The 22312-nt window shown below is 37.9% G+C and overlaps 1 protein-coding gene across 6 annotated transcripts in view; it reads left to right on the plus strand.

Moving 5' to 3' along the window:
* LIMCH1 (LIM and calponin homology domains 1) overlaps positions 1 to 22312 on the plus strand; it is a 408610-nt gene that overhangs the window by 173545 nt on the left and 212753 nt on the right. For all 6 annotated transcript variants that reach the window (XM_056802571.1, XM_007496513.3, XM_007496514.3 and 3 more), the window contains one exon: positions 17646 to 17715. Coding sequence is in view for 4 of the 6 variants with exons in the window: in XM_007496513.3 (XP_007496575.1) it covers positions 17646 to 17715 (70 nt within the window). In the remaining 2 variants the exon portion in view is untranslated. The remainder of the gene's footprint in view (positions 1 to 17645; positions 17716 to 22312) is intronic.

A 22312-nucleotide genomic window follows, 5' to 3' on the forward strand; every position in this document is an offset into this window, starting at 1 on the left:
CAACAAAATATATCAGCAACTCTGAAGAAAATAAGGGGAAGAGTTGAGAAGAGATTGTGAACCAAGTGACAAAGCCATGGGGTAAGTAGGAGACAAGGGCAGGAGTAGATGGGGAGTGATGAGAAGGTTTGAGAGATCATATTTACAGTTTATATAGATGTAGCACAAATTTCAAAGAAGAGATAATGAAGTGATGGTGACAGAATCTGGAAGCAGTATTGGAGAACACTAAAGAATCCTGTTAATAGGGGGCAGCTGGGTAGCTCAGTGGATTGAGAACCAGGCCTAGAGACGGGAGGTCCTAGGTTCAAATCCGACCTCAGCCACTTCCTAGCTGTGTGACCCTGGGCAAGTCACTTGACCCCCATTGCCTAGCCCTTACCACTCTTCTGCCTTGGAGCCAATATCCAGTATTGACTCCAAGACGGAAGGTAAGGGTTTAAAAAAAAAAAGAATCCTGTTAATAGAATCAGCCATGATTAGTAAGGTAAATTAGAGATTCAGAGTTCCTCAGGGGAAAGGCAGATTTTAGTTAATATGCGGGAGTTAAATGAACGTAGATGGAAAGATGGATCCATGATAACTAAGAGGAAAGTGAAGAAGGAGACCAGGATTTGAAGAGAAAGTAGTAACAACACTGGGGTAATTAAGCCAGCAGTTTGGAGTTTATGGTCAAGGTGTTTATTAAGGCTGGAATAACAAGATTTGAGAAACTGAGTGATGAAAGATAAACCACAGTGTGATTAGTTAAAAAGTAAAAGGAAACTGAAAGTAGTTTAAAAAAAAAAACTTGATGGTTCTGTTTATGGATGAAAGGAAATGACTCATGGACTGGTTCCCCTCAAGTGAAGTTCAGCCCATAATTTCTTCAATGGTCAAGCTGTTAAAGAGTTTGTGTGAATAGTAGGAATTGAATGAAGTATTGTATCTAATAGTCCCGTGGAACTTAAAAACTTGGGGTGATAATGCTTTGGGGGAAAATTCATTTTAGGGTTCCAATTTAGAATTCACAGACCTTGTTTCCCCCCCCCTTCATTCCTTTAAGACTCTTGCTCTGGTGGGGAGGCTTGGGAGGTTACTGAAGGACCAGGATAGGGGCTTTGGCATCAGTAATCTGTAGGCAGAGACATGGGGTACTAGAATCTGGTATTTTCATAAAACTTCTGGAATACTTACAAGAGAAAAAATGCTAAGGCTGGAAGGACTTTAGAAGTTCCCTGGCAGGATAGTATGGTAGGAAGACAGAATCTGAAGGCCAGGGTTCTGATTCTGAATTTGCTACTCAATAACTTCATGAGCATGGGCAAGTTACAATAAACAATTTGAGCATCAATTTTCTACCCCTAAAGTGAAGAACTTTACAAACCTTAAAGCATCATTTAAATGCTAGTTGTTGTTATCTTTAAAATTCAGATGGTTGGACTAGATGGCTGCCCAGGTCCCTTTCAGCTTGCAATCTAATGAGCATGTGATTTCTTCACTTCTAGGCTCATGTCCTGTTCTGCTGCTCTGTGCTTTTTCCTTCTAAGTCCATGTATCTCTTTATTTCCTCTCGGTTGTCTTTTACTCTGCTCTTCTTAACTACCATCTGAACTTTCCTGCTCCTCCTCCAATCTCTTTACATGATTTAAAACCTGACCTTTCCTTAAGAACTCTACATTTTCGTTTTCATCTCTTCCATTGATCCCAGGGATTGGACAGTTTGCTTCTCTTGATTTTGATGAGGGCTTTCTCCTCATACATATGTGTGTATATGTAAAACAGATAGTTAAGGATATAAGGCAGTGGGACACCGTGGCAAATCCAGTGGTATAGATAATAGGCATTATCAGAGTTCAGAAGATGGAGATATGACTATGGGCTGTTATAGTTAAAGAAGGTTTTATTAAAACTATGAGTTAGAACTTGATGGGAGGCATGGGATACAGCTAAGGAAATTTGTAAGGCATACAGATTCCTATAGGATCTGCGGTTTCAGTGGAGGAAAATGGGGGAAATCACAAGTACAGCAGTGGACAGGGAAGGGCCATGAGGTCCCTTAACTGCATCATGCAATAGAAAGGACTGGAAATCAGCAGCTCGTGGATGGCTGCTAGGAGAGAACTTGTATAAATTACCACCGTGCACACTTTTGGTTTGTTTTTCAGGTAGCAGACACTAGAAAGTTCCTGGGCACAGACTGTCTTTTTTTCAGCCCCAAAGCTTCTAGACCAAGAAAACATTGGCATTGTGGGAATAGAGTGCAGTGGACTGCCTTGCTGGACTCCACCCAGTGCAGTACTAGCTGTCCAGGGTATTGATTCAGACAACATGAAAATTTCCTCAGAGTTCCATAGTTTTGTGTTTTTTAATTTCTAGTTTCTCAGTGGTATACTATAAATTTCTGGAAACAGTCATTTCTAAATGAGCTAGTTGACAGAAATGTACATAAGCCATCTAACTTTACTTCAGTTAGTGCTTTTGCCTTTGAGATAATTTAAAACAAGTCGCCAGAGAGGATTTAACTTAACGACTTGTTTTCTCTCACATCCCCAGAGCTATCTTAAACAGCTTGTTAGAATTTTTTTCCTAACAAATGTTCTTTTTTTCCTATTCCCTTTGTCAAAAATTCAAAGACAAGATATATGAAAGCAGACTATGATAACTGAGACGAAAAGACACTATTGTGGGGGTGGGTGGGGTGAGGGAAAGACCAGGAAAAGATCTACAAAAGATGTTGCTTAAAATGAATCTTGAAGGGAAATGGGGAATTCAGGAGGCAGAGGTAAACGAGAATATCTTCTTCAATCATTGACTGAACACTTGTTAGGTTGTGCTGAAATACAAAGGTAATTAGGATATTGTCTCTGCCTTCAGAGAACATGCAATGTAAAAAAAAGAGTATCTCTCTTTAGGACCTCCTAGAATTTACCACTAGGAAAGTTTTAATGCTTATCTAGAGTTTCAGTAGCCAACCCTGCCTTCACAAAGGGAGCTACACTTTCTTTTTTTTTTATTTTATTTGGTCAATTTCAAGCATTATTCCTTGGTTTCAAAAATCATATTCTATTCCTCCCTTCCCTCCCCTATCCCTCCTGTAGCCAACACATAATTCCACTGGATATTACATGTGTCCTTGATCCGAACCCATTTCCGTGTTGTTGGTATTTGCACTAGGATGTTCATTTAGAGTCTATATCCCCAATCATATCCCCTTCAACACATGTAATCAAGCAGTTGTTTTTCTTCTGTGTTTTTACTCCCACAGTTTTTCCTCTGAAAGTGGATAGAGTTCTTTCTCATAGATCCCTCCGGGTTGTTCAGGATCCCTGCATTGCCACTAATGGAGAAGTCCATTACATTCGATTGAAACACAGTGTATCATTCTCTGTGTACAATGTTCTCCTGATTCTGCATCACTTCCTGGAGGTTGTTCCAGTCCCCATGGAATTCCTCCAGTTCATCATTCCTTTGAGCACAATAGTATTCCATCACCAACATATACCACAATTTGTTCAGCCATTCCCCAATTGAAGGGCATCCCCTTATTTGCCATTTTTTTTGCCACCACAAAGAGCACAGCTATGAATATTCTTGTATAAATCTTCTTCCTTATTATCTCTTTGGGGTACAAACCCAGCAGTGCTATGGCTGGATCAAAGGGCAGACATTCTTTTATCGCCCTTTGGGCATAGTTCCAAATTGCCCTCCAGAATGGTTGGATCAATTCACAACTCCACCAGCAATGCATTAATGTCCCAATTTTGCCACGTCTCCTCCAGCATTCATACTTTCTTTTGCTGTCATGTTAGCCAATCTGCTAGGTGTGAGGTGATACCTCAGGGTTGTTTTGATTTGCATTTCTCTGATTATAAGAGATTTAGAACATTTTTTCATGTGCTTATTAATAGTTTTGATTTCTTTAACTGAAAATTGCCCATTCATGTCCCTTGCCCATTTATCAATTGGAGAATGGCTTGATTTTTTGTACAATTGGTTTAGCTCTATAAATTTGAGTAATTGGACCTTTGTCAGAGGTTTTTGTTTTGAAGATTGTTTCCCAATTTGTTGCTTCCCTTCTAATTTTGGATGCATTAGTTTTGTTTGTACAAAAACTTTTTAATTTGATGTAATCAAAATTATTGATTTTACATTTTGTGATTTTTTTCTAGCTCTTGCTTGGTTTCAAAGTCTTTCCTTTGGGGGCAGCTGGGTAGTGGATTGAGAACCAGGCCTAGAGACGGGAGGTCCTAGGTTCAAATTTGGCCTCAGTCACTTCCTAGCTGTGTGACCCTGGGCAATTCACTTGATCCCCATTGTCTAGCCCTTACTACTCTTCTGCCTTGGAGCCAATACACAGTATTGACTCCACGATGGAAGGTAAGGGTTTAAAAAAAATAAAAATAGTCTTTCCTTTCCCAAAGGTCTAACATGTCTACTATTCTGTGTTCCCATAATTTACTTATAGTTTCCTTCTTTATGTTCAAGTCATTCACCCATTCTGAGTTTATCTTGGTGTAGGGTGTGAGGTGTTGATCCAAACCTAATCTCTCCCATACTGTCTTCCAATTTTCCCAGCAGTTTTTATGAATTAGTGGATTTTTGTCCCAAAAGCTGGGATCTTTGGGCTTGTCATAGACTGTCTTGCTGAGGTCATTTACCCCAAGTCTATTCCACTGATCCTACTTTCTGTCTCTTAGCCAGTACCATATTGTTTTGATGACCCCTGCTTTATAGGATAGTTTGAGATCTGGTACTGCAAGGCCACCTTCCTTTGCATTTTTTTTCATTATTTCCCTGGATATCCTTGATCATTTGTTCTTCCAAATGAACTTTGTTATGATTTTTTCTAATTCAGTAAAAATGTTTTTTGGTTGTTTGATGTGTATGGCACTAAATAAGTAAATAAATTTGGGTAGGAAGGTCATTTTTATTATGTTAGCTCATCCTACCCATGAGCAGTTAATGTTTTTCCAATTGTTTAGATCTAGTTTTAATTGGGTGGAAAGTGTTTTGTACTTGTGTTCATATAGTTCCTGTGTTTGTCTCGGCAAACAGATTCCTAAGTATTTTATATTTTCTAGGGGGATTTTAAATGGAATTTCTCTTTCTAATTCTTGCTGCTGAGATATGTTGGAAATATATAGAAATGCTGATGATATGGGTTTATTTTGTATCTTGCAACTTGGCTAAAGTTGTTGATTATTTCCACTCGCTTTTTAGTTGATTCTCTAGGATTCTTTAAGTAGACCATCATATCATCTTCAGTGAGTGATAGCTTGGTCTCTTCATTGCCTATTTTAATACCTTTAATACCTAATTTAATACCAATTTTTTTTCTTCTCTAATTGCTAGTGCTAGTGTTTCTAGTACAATGTTAAACAATAGAGGTGATAATGGGCATCCTTGATTCACTCCTGATCTTATTGGGAATGCATCTAGTTTATCCCCATTGCAGATGATGTTGGCTGATGGTTTTAGATAAATACTGTTTATTATTTTTAGGAAAGACCCTTCTATTCCTATACTGTCTAGTGTTTTCAATAGGAATGAGTGTTGTATTTTGTCAAAAGCTTTTTCTGTGTCTATTGAGATAATAATGTGATTTTTGTTGGTTTGCTTGTTTGTGTGGTCAATTATGTGGATGGTTTTCCTGATATTGAACCATCCTTGCATTCCTGGTGTAAATCCCACCTGATCATAGTGAATAACCCTCGTGATGACTTGCTAGAGTCTTTTTGCTAGTATCCTATACTTTCTTTCTTTTTTTAATATAGAATATTTTTCATGGTTATATGATTCATGATTTTTCCCTTCTCTCTTCCTTCTCCCATCCTAGACCTGACAAGCAATTCTACTGGGTTATATGTGTATCATTGTTCAAAAACCTATTTCCATGTTATTCATATTTGTAGTAGAGTGATCTTTTGTCATCAAAACCCTAATCATATCCCTATTGAAACATATGATCAATCATATGTTTTTCTTCTGTGTTTCTGCTCCCACAATTCTTTCTCTGGATGTGGATTGTGTCTTTTCTCATAAGTTCCTCTGGATTGTCCTGGGTCATTGCATTTCTGCTAGTAGAGAATTCTCTTACATTCTATTGTGCCTCAGTTCTCTTGGTTCTACTTCTTTTGCTCTGCATCAATTCCTGGAGGTCTTTCCAGTTCACATGGAATTCCTCCAGTTCATTATTCCTTTCAGCACAATAATATCCCATCACCATCAGATACCACAATTTTTCAGCCATTCCCCAATTGATTGATACCCCCTCATTTTCTAACTTTTTTGCCACCACAAAAAGTGTGGCCATAAATATTTTTGTACAAGTCTTTTTCCTTATTATCTCTTTGGTGGTAAAAACCCAGCAATGGTATGGCTGGATCAAAGGGTAAGCATTCTTTTGAAACCCTTTGAGCATAATTCCAAATTGCCCTCCAGAATAGTTGGATCAATTCAGAACTCCACCAGCAATGCATTAGTGCCCCAATTTTGCCACATCCCCTCCAACATTTATTACTTTCCTTTGCTGCCATATTGGCCAGACCTCTAGGTGCAAGGTGGTGCCCCAGAGTTTTTTAATTTGCATCTATCTAATAAGAAGGGATTTAGAACACTTTTTCATGTGCTTATTGATAGTTTTGATTTCTTCATGTGAGAACTGCCTATTCATGTGCCTTGACCATTTGTCTATTGGGTAATGGCTTGACTTTTTGTAAATTTGATTTTGTTCCTTATATATTTGGGAAATTAAACCTTTGTCAGAGAGTTTAGTTATAAAAATATTTTCCAAATTTGTTGTTTTCATTCTAATTTAGGTTGCATTGGTTTTGTTTGTATAAAACCTTTTTAATTTGATATAATCAGGAGCTACACTTTCAAGAAATCTTATGTCAGGCTTTTAAGAATTGTATTCCACAGACTTTATATTAGGAAATAAACCCAGTGTGCATACCCTTTGACTCTTGATTCAGGTTCTTTTTCTGTTGATGTTAAACTAAAGATTAACATGTCTATTATTCATCATGTAAGTGCATGTGCCAAATAGTATTATTTGTCCTAGTGTATCAAGAGGTCCTAGTGTATCAAGACTATTGAATTTTTCCTTCCATTGATTCTGTAGTTGAAGATTTCCCATATCCTTATACTACTTTTTGGCAATTTATCATCCACTTCTAGTCATTTTTCAGAAGCAGAAAAGGGAGGTAAAGCTTGCATTTTGTTTCTTGTTAATTAATTCTTTGCTTTGTGAATAAGTATGTCTGTGTACTTCTGAAAAGAGACTCATGATTAGCCCAGGCATGTAGTAATTATTTTTTGATCACAATAGTATACATTTAATTGTACTGGCTAACATGGTAGTTACTTCATGAGCTAAGAGAAGAGAAAATTATATATATATATGTATGTATATATATATATATATATATTCCCTCTATTCCTTGTTTTAGTAGACATGTGTGCCTTCTAGAAAATCTTTTAATAGGTCAGAGTTAAGATGATATATTACTGGAAGAAGTGGGCAATCTAAAATCAGGGCTTTCTGATTAATAGCTTTTGCAGAGGAAAAACTGTCACAGATAAATCAACAATGTTATTCTGCTGAGTAGGAGGTTGGATTGTAGAAAAGAATTAAATTAGGTTTTCCTTATACTCTCTAGCAACAAAATACATTTTTAAGACCTTATGATAAAAAAGGAAATGAATCCCCCCCCCATATTTAGCTAAATGTCATCACTGCAATAGAGATATCTTTGCTTTGTCTTTTGCGCCTCTGAATTTTCTCATTGGATCCATATCATTATTCACCTATTGTATTTGGATTGGGTTGGTTGTTGCTCCATTGGTGTATGAGTATGGCTGTGGCTTCTCAATGATCATATGCCAACTGAGTCTAAGCTCTACCAAGTTCTGGATCACTTTGGAAAACTTTTGAATGTAGGTCCAATGAATGGCTAGTTGAACCTGGACCAACTTGCCAAGTTCAGAAACCCCCAGAATTTATATTAATTGTACAGTGATATATTTTGGGGAGCAAGAGGGCACTTCTCTTCTAATTGATAACACTATGTACAATGCTTGAACCTGCTTTAACCCTGTTATTTGGAAAGAAAACTAGACTTCATTTGACTTTTTCTAAAACTAGGGGAAGCAGGCAGAAGTTGCAAAGAGTAAGTTGAATTCATTGTAATGAAAGACTTCCTATGCTCTCTCTGTCTCCATCTGTCTGTCTATCTGTTCCTCTACCTCAATCAGGACAGAAATATTTCACACTATGGTGCTACCAGAAGTCTAGTCCACAGTGAAGATTTTGCAGTGTGTGGCCTCTCAGTGTGCAATCAGAAGGATGGTATGCAGAATCCCCTGCATGCATGCCTTCACGACAAAGAGCTCTGCTGAAAAAGGTCCTGGGTGTCAGATGTCTTAGAGGCAGTTTATCACGTACAGTGATCTGGGGTGGGTCACATGGCTAGAATGATAGACAACACACAAATTGTTCAATTTACCTACTGGCTACCATGAGACCACATATGGTTAGCCAGAGACTGACAGCTCAATGAATGTTTGGACCAAAATGGAAACAGTAGTAAGCACAATTTAATTTTTGTTCTATCTGTGCTCTTACCATTTGGAGCAATGTCAGAACCAGATGCAATAAGGATCATGAATAATTTCTCAGCAGCCAGAGTTGCCCTTACCAAATCTTATATGTAATGAATTGCCTATCACTTCAAATGTTTTAGACAAGACTGGATGATCATTTGCCAGAGGGTGTTCTTACCTCATATTGGGGTTGGACTAGATAATTTCAACCATCCTTTGACACTTTTAAGATTTTCTGATCCTTTGATGCCAAGGCAATTCCTTGAGGGCAAAGACTATGTTCTTTTACTGTTTTATAACTTCTCTAGCATGAAAGCTAAGTACTGGATTACATATCCATGGGACCATGTGCCCCTATCTCCTTCTTTCCCTTCTCCCCTTTCTGACAACTATACCCAGTAATCACTGCCCTGGAAAGCAGGTGCAAATGGATTGTATCGTTCCACCATTGCCCATGTTGTTGACTTCCCAAGCCCTAAGTCTTTCCCCTGACCATCAATCTCCACGAGTCCTTATTCCCCATTAGATTTTAAGCTCCTTGAGGGCACGGACAGTCTTCCCTTTTGTATCGATATTTCTAGTTCTTAATTCATTTTCCCCATCATTCAGTAAATTCTTGATTGAAATGTGCTTATTGTAAACCTCAAATTTCCAACATTTATAAGTCTAAGGAAATTTGAGCAAATTTCCTTAGACTTATAAATGTTGGAAATTTGAGGTTTACATTATGCGTAAATTTCTGTGGAAAGGGAAGATAGATTCTTTAGTAAAAATGCAGGTTAATACCTTTATACTTGACCACGAAAATGTTGTTGGCCTTCACATGTGATACCTAATACTTGTAGCAACAACAAAAAATGTTCTTAAGCCTTCATATTGTAAGATAAGCAGGTGTCTGGCATGTCGGACAATGTGAGTTCAATGTTAAATATTATTATTGTGTACAGTAAACTTTCTATGGTATTAGGGAAATATTTATATGACAGAGTAATCCAGCTGTATCAAACTTGAGAATATTGAACATGTTTATCAGCATTTTGTCTAAAGCGCAAGGAATTTGTACTTCAACAGAAATAGGAATTGGAGAGGATCAGGACTAGTGTTTTGCTTTTAGCCTTTATAATTTCATGGAGGAGAGAGACTTTCTGTCTTTAAGTTTTAGTTTCTTGGTCTTTCAAAGCAAGATATCATGAAGTAAAGGTTGTACTGCCTTGAAGTCATCGATGTAAATAGTATGTCTGCTTATCTCAATGGTGTGTGTGTGTGTGTGTGTGTGTGTGTGTGTGTGTGTGTGTGTGTGTGTGATTTCATGAGGGGAGAGAAATCTCTGCATGGAGTTTCTCTACGGCCAAATCTGTCACTGTCTTCATTGTAGGGTTTTTGAACATGGCCTGAGACTGAGAGGTCAAACAACATCAACATGGGTTATGGAGGCCGGATAATTCAAAGGCAGGGTTTGAACTTCATTCTTCCTGACTCTCATGGCCAGCTCTTTATCCATTTCACTGGTTTCTCATTTGTTTTCTTCACAATTTTCCCCTTACATTTTATAAGAATTTTTGTTCTGGATTTTCAATTCTGTCTGACTCCTGGTGACCCCATTTGGTTTTTTTTTTTTTTTTTTGGTACGGGTCCTGGAGTAGTTTACCATTTTTTTCTCCAGCTCATTTTTTTACAGATGTAGAAACTGAGGCAAAAAGGATTGTGATTTTCCCAGGGTCACACAGTTAGTAAGGGTCTAAGGCCAAATTTGAACTCTGGAAGATGAGTCTTCCTGACTTCAAAGTTGGCTCTCTACCCACAGTACTGCCTAGCTACCCCCTTGTACTTTTTGTTTTAGGAAATAAAGACAAAATTGTAGATGCCCAGGTCAAGAATCTTCATCTTTTTGTGTGTGTGCATTATAGATTGCTTTGGCAGACTGATAAAGCCTTTGGATTCCTTCTTAGAAAAAGGTTTTATTTCATTGTAACATGTAGGGAACATTAAGTATTAATTAAATTAATTAAAATTAACATTTAAATGTTAGTAAATAAAAATAAATAAAATTAAAATACATCTTTCTCTCAACATGACAGGTAGCCACAGAGAGTTAAGTTCTCTTCTAAGACCCCTTAGTTCAGCTCTCCCTTTATTTAATCTAGAACAGAGATTTTGATTTTAATGCCTAAGGGGTCTTAGAAGAGAACTTAACTCCCTGTGGCTACCTCAGGAGAAGAGATAAAAGGTAGACTCTGGTCCATTAACAAAGTCCATTTGGTATGTGGTAGCAGTGAAGACATCTCATTGGAACAGATTGCAGTAAATTTAGGCTAATATGATTCATGTGATGTTAAATTAGTGCCCAGATAGTTGGGAGACAGAGCAGCCAAGGGTTATGCTTGTGCCCCATTCTTTGAGTAGATCTTGAATCAGTTGTTTCAGCCAATCAACAAGTCTTCCTTCAGTACTTTCAGTGTGCTCTGCACTACTGTGCTAGACAGTGAGCAACTTAAAAGGATGCTCTGAGGGGAGCTTTTCAATGTTCTTCAATAACATTCTAATGGGATTTAAAATATAAATGTTCTTTTCGGAAGGGAGAGTCACAGCACCCCAGGGTTTGAAGGGATCTCTGAGGAGATCTGCTCTAACTTGAATTTGAATAAGAATCCTTTCATATACCATTGCAGGCAAGTAGTCCTTTAACCATTTCTTCCATCCCTGCTGTAAAGGGGGAAGATCATTATCTGCAAGAGTCCTCCCCATTCTGCTTTTTTTTTTTTTTGTACAGTTAGGCAGTCATTCCTGACATCAAATCTAAATAGGACGATGACTTCTATTTATTGCTCCTAGTTCTGGCATCTGGGGTCAAATAAAAACTAAGCCAGTCCTTCTTCCATACTTGTTCTTGTTTGGTCATTTTGGTCATGTCCAACCCTTCCTGGCCTCAATTTGGAATTTTTCTGGCAGAGATACTGACGTGGGTTCTCATTTCCTTCTCTAATTCACTTTACAGATGAGGTAACTGAGGCAAATAGGGTTAAATGATTTTCCCAGGGCCACAGAGCTAGTGTCTGAGAGGTCAAATTGAAAACTCAGGTCTTCCCAAGTATAGACCTGGCACTCTATCCACTGTGCCACCCAGATGCTTTTTCTTCCAAAGTACTTGCCTTCAGATACTGAAGACAATGATCACATTTCTAGAAAGCAGCTTCTGAGAGCAACCAGTTCAGCAGGTTCTCCAATTTCGTATAGTGAAATGACAGAAGTTAGCCTTTTCTCTTCACTTTGCTGCTTGGCTTGCCGTTATATTTGTAAGGAATGCTGTCACTTTAAACTTTGTGCAGAATTTGCTCAAGATGCTATTAACTAGGGTTGCTGGGAAAGCCACAGAATTCTGTAAGAAAGTAGTTGGTCAGCCTCTGTCACTTGTAAGCAAATAAAATTTCTGATATAGAACAGACAGAAGGACTGAGAGTGATTTTATTTATTTATTTTACATTGGTCTTCTGTGTTTGGAAAATAGAAAGTCCCACGGTTTGTAGCACCCTCATCATCAGGATGCTAGCTGGAGTGCTTCCTGAGCAGAGACTTTTGCTTAGGAGAAAACCAAGACACAGGAGCCTCGAATGGGGAAAGAGAGAGGAAAACCCTGTACCTGGAAGCAGTCGTCTAACTCAGAAGCAATATCGATGTATCTCTAGACTAGCAGACCAGCAGTTCTAGGGAAGACTTTCTTGTTAGAGAAGGTGACAAGGTGTGGAAATTAAAAATAAATTACTGACAGGACAATTGGCACCAAGCTGAGAGAGGGTGACTTGTATAACAACTCATACAGAAGTATGGGAGCTAAGGGGAATAAAGACACAAATTTTGTTCATAAATTTTGTTCATTTCAATAGGTTTGCCATGAATCAAACTAATCACAAATTATAAATAGCTGCATTTTTCTTTTCCTGATTTTGGTAACTTTGTGATTATAAATCCCTGTGGCTTTAAGCAAAGAACTATGAATTTGAGGCAGATTTTTGAACTGATCATAAGAGTGTTTCACCACTTAGTGGAAGTGCTCTGTAATTGCAGTGAAAATGACCCCCAAATACGAGATCCAGCTGTTCCTATTAGCTAGCACAGACAGGTTTGCAAAGCACTTTAGATACATTATCTCACTTGATCCTCTTGAACGACACTATGAATTAGTGTACTGCTGGGGATACAGGGGAAAGGTTCTTATCATCATTTTTCACGTGGGAAAACGTATTCTTGGAGAGGTGAAGGGGTTTGCCCCTAGTTATTTGAATCCAGCTAATGGGTTCTAACTACAGTTGAAAGCCAGATCTCTCCTCACTCCATGCCCAGTGTTCTGTCTCCCACACTTTTAACAGGCTGCCTCTTACTTGGCCATTCTGCAGCTTAAGCGATGGAATGCTAAAGAGAGAAGGTATTAGAACCCTGTTAGCATTTCCTAATACTCTTGGCAGATGCTGTTCTCTAATAACCCTCTTCGTGTCTATGACCAAAACCCAAGGAAACATTATGATCAATTGATGTAAGGAAATTCTGAAGTAACTAGGTAACATGGTGAAGAACCACGTTGACCCTGGAGTTGAGAAGATTTGAGTAGGGATCTTCTCTCCAATACTTTCTCACAAAGTGACTCTGGGTAAATCAAGTCACTGTCTTTTTTTGGTCTCATTTTTTTCTCATCTGTAAAATAGATATAATAATAGAAGCAACTTCATAGCCATTGTGAGAATCAAATAAATAAAGCTCTATGTAATCATGGACTAGGCTACTTCAGATTAAATGGAATTGATAAAGAGGGGTAAGGAATGGGGAGTATAGAGAGTGGTGGAGGGAATGAAATACAGATTTGTTCATTGGTATCCATTTTTGGTGTGTTTGTACACCTTGTAATTATCATATAATGTGTTCTGTTGATGCTTTAGGATGAAGTTCCACTGTGCATAGATGTATGTAAGAAAATGGTGGTCATTTAGTGGTTAAGTGGGAAGCTATCAAACCATCCCCAGAAGCATAGTATTTACAACTAGAGAGGACTTTTAAGACCATCTACTCTGACTTCCCTCTCCCTTATATTTACAGATGAGGAAGTTGAGACTGAGAAAGGAGAATTGACTTGCTCAGGATCACAGAAGCCATATCAATGATGAAATTCAACCCCAAATCTTCAGTTCCCAAATCTAGAGCTATTTTTATATTATGCCATTTCTATACAGGCTGATTTCTGGGTAGAAGTCTTTCAGAAGCCATCCTGACTAGCAAAGTTTTGCTTTTGTGATTTTCACGAATAGTCTTTTAGCTTTAAACAAATGTCCCAGGGAAAACCCATTTGTGGTATGTAGTTTGTGGTAGGAAGAGAGAGAAAAGTCGGATGCCAAATCCAGAGTATACCCAATTTCCACATAAAGTATGACTAGAAAGACACCTCTTCTTCCCCAGGCCAAAAGCAAGGAACACTCAAGATTAGGTTGAGGAAGTAATGATTCCCAGGAAACAGAATCCTAATAAGGAAGGAATATAAGTTCAGCAGGTAGAGAAGTGTCCAAAGAAGCTAGTTTATTAAGGAAGCATTCTAGGTAAGGGTCCTTGACCAGACAGTCCCTGACTCTCTTAAAGTATGCTAAATATGGGGGTCCCAACTCTTCTACAAAGTAACTTAACCGAACTTGGAGGCAAATCCCTTACCCTCTCCATGCTTCCATTTCCTCCACTATAAATCTAGGGGGTAGGATTGGGTGCTATCTAAGGTCTCTTCCAGCTCTAAATCTCTGAGCATTATAATCCCACACAGTCCCATAAATGGTAGTCTGCTTGCATTACCATATTACTTTACATGGGACAACATTGTTCGAATGGAATGTCCACCTATCAACGAGGACAAACTTAAATATCACGTTAAATTAAAGACAGATTGTTGATGCCCCCTTAGAATTCATTTGTATATTGCTTTTCTAACAGATGTCTGGTAAGTTAAAATTGCCAACCCCAATAGATTCTGGGACTTGGCTTCTTTACTAAGCTTCTGAAAGAAGGCCAAACCAGGTTTTTCCTCTTGGTTTAGAGGATTGTAATAAGCCCTGGCCATAAGGTTCCCCTTGAAACTTAACCCCCAAATTTTTCTAGCCACTGGTCTCCTCCTACTTCCTGCATGTGGGAATCTGGGCTTGCATATAATTTTCCTTTATCCCCAATTTGTCCTTTCTGAATAGACTATAGTCTTTTGTACTCTATTTCAACATATTGCCATGATGCCAATCAAAACAGACCTGTCTCTAGAAAGTGAGATTTGTCATTCTTCTTGCTTATTTCTTCCTCTCCCTGGGTTTTTCTTCAGGCATATCCCCTAAAGTTCTTACCTTTCTGGTCTCTCCTATTCTTGTTCCTATCCCTTTTCACTTGGATTCTCTTAATTATATTTTCTCATTTTTGTTTTTTTAATCCCCAAAATACCTTTTCCCCAGAATGTCTTTCACATCTGGGGATTATTTTCCACATAACACACCTGGTTTATAGTCCTCAGGACTCAGTAGTAGTTCATGTTTGTGTATTTTGAAGAATAAAAGATATTTTGAAGAATAAAAAATATTTTCCTTCCACAACAGCTCTATGTAAGTCTCATTACATCCATGTTACAGTAGAGATGGAAGATAAAAAGACTCAGATCACCCAATTAGTCATTTCAGTTAATTTTAAAAGCTTGTATTGCCCACTTTGTGAAAGGTCTTCCTTTAATGCCTGACTCCACTGCCACAGCCTCCTTGTACTTAAAGCTCCTGCCATGGAGCCAGGGCTCTGGCAGTTTTTAACAAGCTCAAGATCCTTCAGACACATGGGCTAGTCTAATAATAACATCCTCTTAATTCCAGATACTTTCTCAGACTTTTCCTTCATAGTCTCCTATTTATTAAGCCAGCTTGTTAAGTTGTTTCCCATCTTGGCAATGACCCATGATTCAGGATCCTTTTAGAGGTTCAGGTTTGATGTTGAGATGAAATGAAACTTTTGAAAGTCATTAGATAGTTAACAAAAGGAGACTTGCAAGAATATGCAATAAGGCTACCCTAATATTTGGCTTTTCTTGACCAGCTACTCTCCTCCTTTTACCCTGTCTCCATAGAGAATAGTACCTAATCATTAGGGCAGGACATGGTGAATTCTTCAGAAATTGACCCCATCAGGGGAAAGGGGAGGCTTTTTATGTCCTTGAATGACCATGAAGCTGTATCAAGGAAGCAGAGACTAATCAGATCTTGGGGACCACTTTGTCTTCTTTTAGGGAAAATTAATCTCTGTCACAGAAGGAAAGAGGAAGTATAGAGTGTTTTGGGAGACAGAAAGGAAGCATGTATTTAATGCTGACATATATGTATTCATCCTATAGAGGGAGGGAAAAGAAGAAAGTGAACAAGGATTTAAGTACCTAACATTGTGATTCTCAAAACTGCTCAGACTCTACTTCAGAAGATTTGATTAAGCTATTCCCCATTTTCTACAATGGAGGTACTTGGTCAGGAATGTATTGAGAACTTTAAAATACTCCACCCTGCTCAGACAGTGCCTTAGGGAAGATAAAGTTGCAAACTCCTGATTGAACAATGAAAAGTCCCCAACTTATAGTGAAGCAAAAACCCTAAGCTAGGTGATCTATTTTTAGATCTAATACAGAAAAGGTGTTGAATACCTGTAAAGGTTAAATTGATCATTAAAAGGTCAAGCATGGGGGCAGCTGGGTAGCTCAGTGGATTGAGAACCAGGCCTAGAGACGGGAGGTCCTGGTTCAAATCCGGTCTCAGCCACTTCCTAGCTGTGTGACCCTGGGCAAGTCACTTGACCCCCATTGCCTAGCCCTTACCACTCTTCTGCCTTGGAGCCAATACACAGTATTGACTCCAAGATGGAAGGTAAGGGTTTATAAAAAAAAAAAGGTCAAGCAACTTACAAAAGGCAAGCTTAACAAAAGAGGTGTGAAGTACTCAGAAGATATAATCTACCCAGAGAAGGTGAGAACTAAAGAGTGGTGAAAACTAAGAATGGGCAGTCCTGGAAAAAAAAGTGTCTACTGTGATTGGTAGATGTGAAAATTTAGGGGAGGTGACACCAGAGAAAATTTCTTTAAAAGGAAGGGGAGTTCGAAATTGAGTGTTTGGAGTTTGTAGTTTTGGGATTGGAAGTTAGTTGGAGTTGGAGTTTGGAGGTTTGAAGCTTGCTTGAGACAATCTTGTGGTGAGTGATAAAGACTGACTCGCTTTTCCTTAAGGCTCAGGCCTAGGCCCTTTCTACTATTTTCTTTCTTCTCTCTCTCTCTCTTCCCTTAATTCCTTCATTTGTGTTAATTAAAATCTCCATAAAACCCAGCTGACTTGGGTATTTTCATATTTGGGAATTTTCCTATGGCAACCACTTATTTTTGATTTAAATCAAGACACTAAAAATTATCTTTATGGTTTGGCCGAAACCTTTACAGTTTTGGCAATTCACAGTCTTAGAAACCACATTTTTGCGGTTACAACAGGTACCAGCCACTCTCATTTGGCAGCTTGCAAATATGACAACTTTGGTAGGTAAGGGCTATTAGTATCTCATTTTACAACTAGTGATTAAATGACTTGTTCAGGATTATATTTACTAAGTATTTGAGGCTTAATTTGAATTCAGGTCTTCCTAACTAAGTTATTATTATTAATCCTTCCCTTTCTCTTCTCTCAACCACATTTTTTAAATGAAAAAATGGTATTTTTCATCACTTTTAAATACATTTTTCAATTACTTTTTATAATTTTTTTTCATAAATACTAACAAAACTAGCAATGTAGACAATGTTTCACAACCATTCTTTTCCTCTCTCATAAATAGAAAGAAATCCTTGCCTGTTTCAAATCTTGAAACCTGAACCTCTACAACCAAGGTTTGAGATTACCAAATCTATTTATGAGTGTTCTTCACGTAATCTGCTTAAAATCAGGGGCTTTTTTCTTCTTCACTTTATAGCACTGGATAAAAAAAATTGTGTGATCACCTTTATTTCATACTTTAACATATTGTCTTTCTCATGACAGGTTGCTGAATTCTATTAAACCAGGACTCATCAAAAAGATCAATAGATTGCCCACCCCCATTGCAGGATTGGTGAGTACCCTGAAGAGCTTTCTATTACAATATGACTTTGCCATAACTGGAAGAGAAGTATGGCAACAACATTACTTCAATTTTTTTTTTTTTGCTGTAGTATGGAATGAAATGGTGGCTGATCCATTTGATGTGGGCAAATATGAAAATGAAAGACTAGAGGGAACCATACCTGATGTGGTATCTGAATGTTTGCTCAATCCCTTCCTTCCCCCTAACATGGAAGTTCATTGAAGGAGCGATGAATTTGTTTCTGTCTTTAGTTGCGAATGAATATTATAGCAATTACCCCATCTCAATCTTTAATTCATTTGTCCTAAAAACTGAGAAAAGAAAGTTTCTTAACTAAAAGGAAATTTGACGAATTAGGATTTTCATTGGGGTTTTAAAGACCAAAAATCAATGCCATGTTCTATATAGAGAGTTTTAGTAAATACTATTGTCATTGCCTTTTGGAAGTTCCAATACTGCCCTCAGTTAATGTTGTAGTGGTCATTTTTTTTCAATTGTGTTTGACTCTTTGTTGACCCTATTTGGGATTTTTTTGGCAGAGGTACTGCACTGATTGGCCATTTCCTTCTCCAGCTCATTTTACTGGAAATGTGGAAACTGAGGCAAACAGGGTTAAGTGACTTGCCCAGGGTCACACAGCTGGTAAACATCTGGGGCTGGATTTGAACTCATGAAAATGAGACTTCCTGACTTCAGGTTCAGTGATCTCTACTGTCTCACCTAGCTGCCTAGCAGGTCTTTTTAATCATTCATTAAGCATTTAACCAATTTAGCAAGCATTCATTGTGTACATACTATGTAGAGAGCCCAGTGCTAGGTCCTAGACAAACACAGAGTTTAAATAAAACACAATCTCTGTTCTCAAGGAATTTATAGCCCAGATTACTTTGCTCTCCAGAATTTTCATACTGTAAACAAAAACAGAGAGGGTAGGTAGCATTTACATCAAGGAATAAACCCAGAAGAAAACAATAAACAACTTAAAATTATTTATTAGATTTCTAACTTTGGAGCAGGATAGTATTATTTTCATTACTTTAATTAATGATTATGGAATTGTGAAACTGTAGAATTATTTCAACCCCCTTCCAAGGCATTAATCCCATCTATTAATATCCCTGACAAGTGATCACTCTGCAACAGTAAGGGATTCTCTAATTCTCAGGAAACCTATTCCAATTTTGAATAGATCTAACTTTTAGGAAGTATTTTTCTTGTATTAAATACAATCTCCTCACTTTAGCTTCCATTCACTGGTCCTATCTCTGCCCTTTAAGCCTGTGGAACATATTTAATCCCTCTTTCATCTGGAAGTTCTTAAAATATTTGGAGACAGCTATCATATTACCTCCAAGTTTTCTGTTCTCCAGATTAAACATCTGGAAGTTTCTTGGCTCTTCTTCCACTTAGTGCATCTTGAGGCATCTCGGTTTGTCAGTGTCCTTTCTAAAACATGACACCCCAAATATCACCCAGTCCTCCACATTGGTCTGACCCTTGTTCTGCACTTCTATTTTTATAACATAATGTCAAATTAGCTTTTTGGATTTTGGAGTCAGTAGAGTTCTAGCTCTATGGATTATCTAACCCTTGTTTTGAAGGAAGACAATGCAATGTGAGTAAGAGTGGATGGGAAGATAGAGGGAAGACTCCCCAGGAGAGATGAGCATCGGTAAGGGCTTCATGTGGATTCCAAATGGCTTGTTGAATGTTTCTGGTGGTGGCAGCCACCTTGTGAATGTACACAGCCTGAAGAGTTCAGAAAACAAATGGGAAAATGTCAAAGATCTTGATAGGAGATAGGCTTAAAGGATATTAATTGACACAGTTTGGGAAGGAATAAATCTCCATTTAGAATAAGGGGCTATTGTTTCCATTTTGTCAAGGAGTGGTAATGAAATAATTGCACACCCAATTTCTTATATTGATAATGTTAAGTGGCCTCATGCAGTTACACTTCTTTTTTTTTTTTTTTAAATTTTAATATTATTTTATTTGGTCGTTTTCATACATTATTCACTGGAAACAAAGATCGTTTTCTTTTCCTCCCCTCCCCCCCCCCGCCTTTCCCTCTCCCATAGCCGACGCATGATTCCACTGGTTATCACATGTGTTCTTGACTCGAACCCATTTCCCTGTTGTTGGAGTTTGCATTATAGTGTTCATTTAGAGTCTCTCCTCAGTCTTATCTCCTCCAACCCTGTGGTCGAGCAGTTGCTTTTCAGCGGTGTTTTTACTCCCACAGTTTATCCTCTGCTTGTGGGTAGTATTTTTTTTTTTTAGATCCCTGCAGATTGTTCAGGAAAATTGCATTGATACTTATGGAGAAGTCCATCACCTTCGATTGTACCACAATGTATCAGTCTCTGTGTATAATGTTTTCCTGGTTCTGCTCCTTTCGCTCTGCATCACTTCCTGGAGGTTGTTCCAGTTCACATGGAATTCCTCCACTTTATTATTCCTTTTAGCACAATAATATTCCATCACCAACATATACCACAATTTGTTTAGCCATTCCCCAATTGAGGGGCATCCCCTCATTTTCCAATTTTTGGCCACCACAAAGAGCGCAGCTATGAATATTTTTGTACAAGTCTTTTTGTCCATTATCTCTTTGGGGTACAAGCCCAGCAGTGCTATGGCTGGATCAAAGGGCAGACAGTCTTTTATCGCCCTTTGGGCATAGTTCCAAATTGCCCTCCAGAATGGTTGGATCAATTCACAACTCCACCAGCAATGAATTAATGTCCCCACTTTGCCACATCCCCTCCAGCATTCATTACTTTGCATAGCTGTCATGTTAGCCAATCTGCTAGGTGTGAGATGATACCTCAGAGTTGTTTTGATTTGCATCTCTCTGATTATAAGAGATGTAGAGCACTTTTTCATGTGCTTATTAATAGTTTTGATTTCTTTGGCTGAGAATTGCCTGTTCATGTCCCTTGCCCATTTGTCAATTGGAGAATGGCTTGATTTTTTGTACAATTGATTTAGTTCTTTATAAATTTTAGTAATTAAACCCTTGTCAGAGGTTTTTATGAAGATTGTTTCCCAATTTGTTGCTACCCTTCTGATTTTGGTTACATTGGTTTTGTTTGTACAAAAACTTTTTAATTTGATGTAATCCAGATTATTTATTTTGCATTTTGTAATTCTTTCTAATTCTTGCTTGGTTTTGAAGTATTTCCCTTCCCAAAGGTCTGACATGTATACTATTCTGTGTTCGCCTAATTTTCTTATAGTTTCTTTCTTTATGTTCAAGTCATTCATCCATTTTGAATTTATCTTGGTGTAGGGTGTGAGGTGTTGATCTAAGCCTAATCTTTCCCACACTGTCCTCCAATTTTCCCAACAGTTTTTATGAAATAGTGGATTTTTGTCCCAAAAGCTGGGATCTTTGGGTTTGTCATATACTGTCTTGCTGAGGTTGCTTGCCCCCAGTCTATTCCACTGATCCTCCTTTCTGTCTCTTAGCCAGTACCAAATTGTTTTGATGACCGCTGCTTTATAATATAGTCTGAGATCTGGGACTGCAAGACCCCCTTCCTTTGTATTTTTTTTCATTAATTCCCTGGGTATCCTTGATCTTTTGTTTTTCCAAATGAACTTTGTTATGTTTTTTTCTAAATCAGTAAAAAAAATTTTTGGGAGTTCCATGGGTATGGCACTAAATAGATAGATGAGTTTGGGTAGGATGGTCATTTTTATTATATTGGCTCGTCCTACCCATGAGCAGTTAATGTTCTTCCAATTGTTCAAGTCTAGTTTTAGTTGTGTGGAAAGTGTTTTGTAGTTGTGTTCATATAGATCCTGTGTTTGTCTCGGGAGATAGATTCCTAAGTATTTTATTTTGTCTTGGGTAATTTTGAATGGGATTTCTCTTTCTAGTTCTTGCTGCTGAGCTGTGTTGGAATTATATAGAAATGCTGATGACTTATGTGGGTTTATTTTGTATCCTGCAACTTTGCTAAAGTTGTTGATTATTTCAATTAGCTTTTTGGTTGAATCTCTAGGATTCTTTAAGTAGACCATCATGTCATCTGCAAAGAGTGATAATTTGGTCTCCTCCTTGCCTATTTTGATGCCTTCAATTTCTTTTTCTTCTCTAATTGCTACTGCTAGTGTTTCTAATACAATGTCAAATAATAGAGGTGATAATGGGCATCCTTGTTTCACTCCTGATCTTAATGGGAATGGATTTAGTTTATCCCCATTGCAGATGATATTAGCTGATGGTTTTAGATATATACTGTTTATTATTTTTAGGAATGACCCTTCTATTCCTATGCTTTCTAGTGTTTTTAGTAGGAATGGGTGTTGTATTTTATCAAAGGCTTTTTCTGCATCTATTGAGATAATCATGTGATTCTTGTTGGTTTGCTTGTTGATGTGGTCAATTATGTGGATAGTTTTCCTAATGTTGAACCAGCCCTGCATCCCTGGTATGAATCCTACTTGATCATGGTGGATGACCCTTCTAATCACTTGCTGGAGTCTTTTTGCTAGTATCCTATTTAAGATTTTTGCATCTATATTCATTAGGGAGATTGGCCTATAGTTTTCTTTCTCTGTTTTTGGCCTGCCT

The sequence above is a fragment of the Monodelphis domestica genome, chromosome 6 (assembly GCF_027887165.1).
Source record: "Monodelphis domestica isolate mMonDom1 chromosome 6, mMonDom1.pri, whole genome shotgun sequence".
Classification (NCBI taxonomy): Eukaryota; Metazoa; Chordata; class Mammalia; order Didelphimorphia; family Didelphidae; genus Monodelphis; species Monodelphis domestica.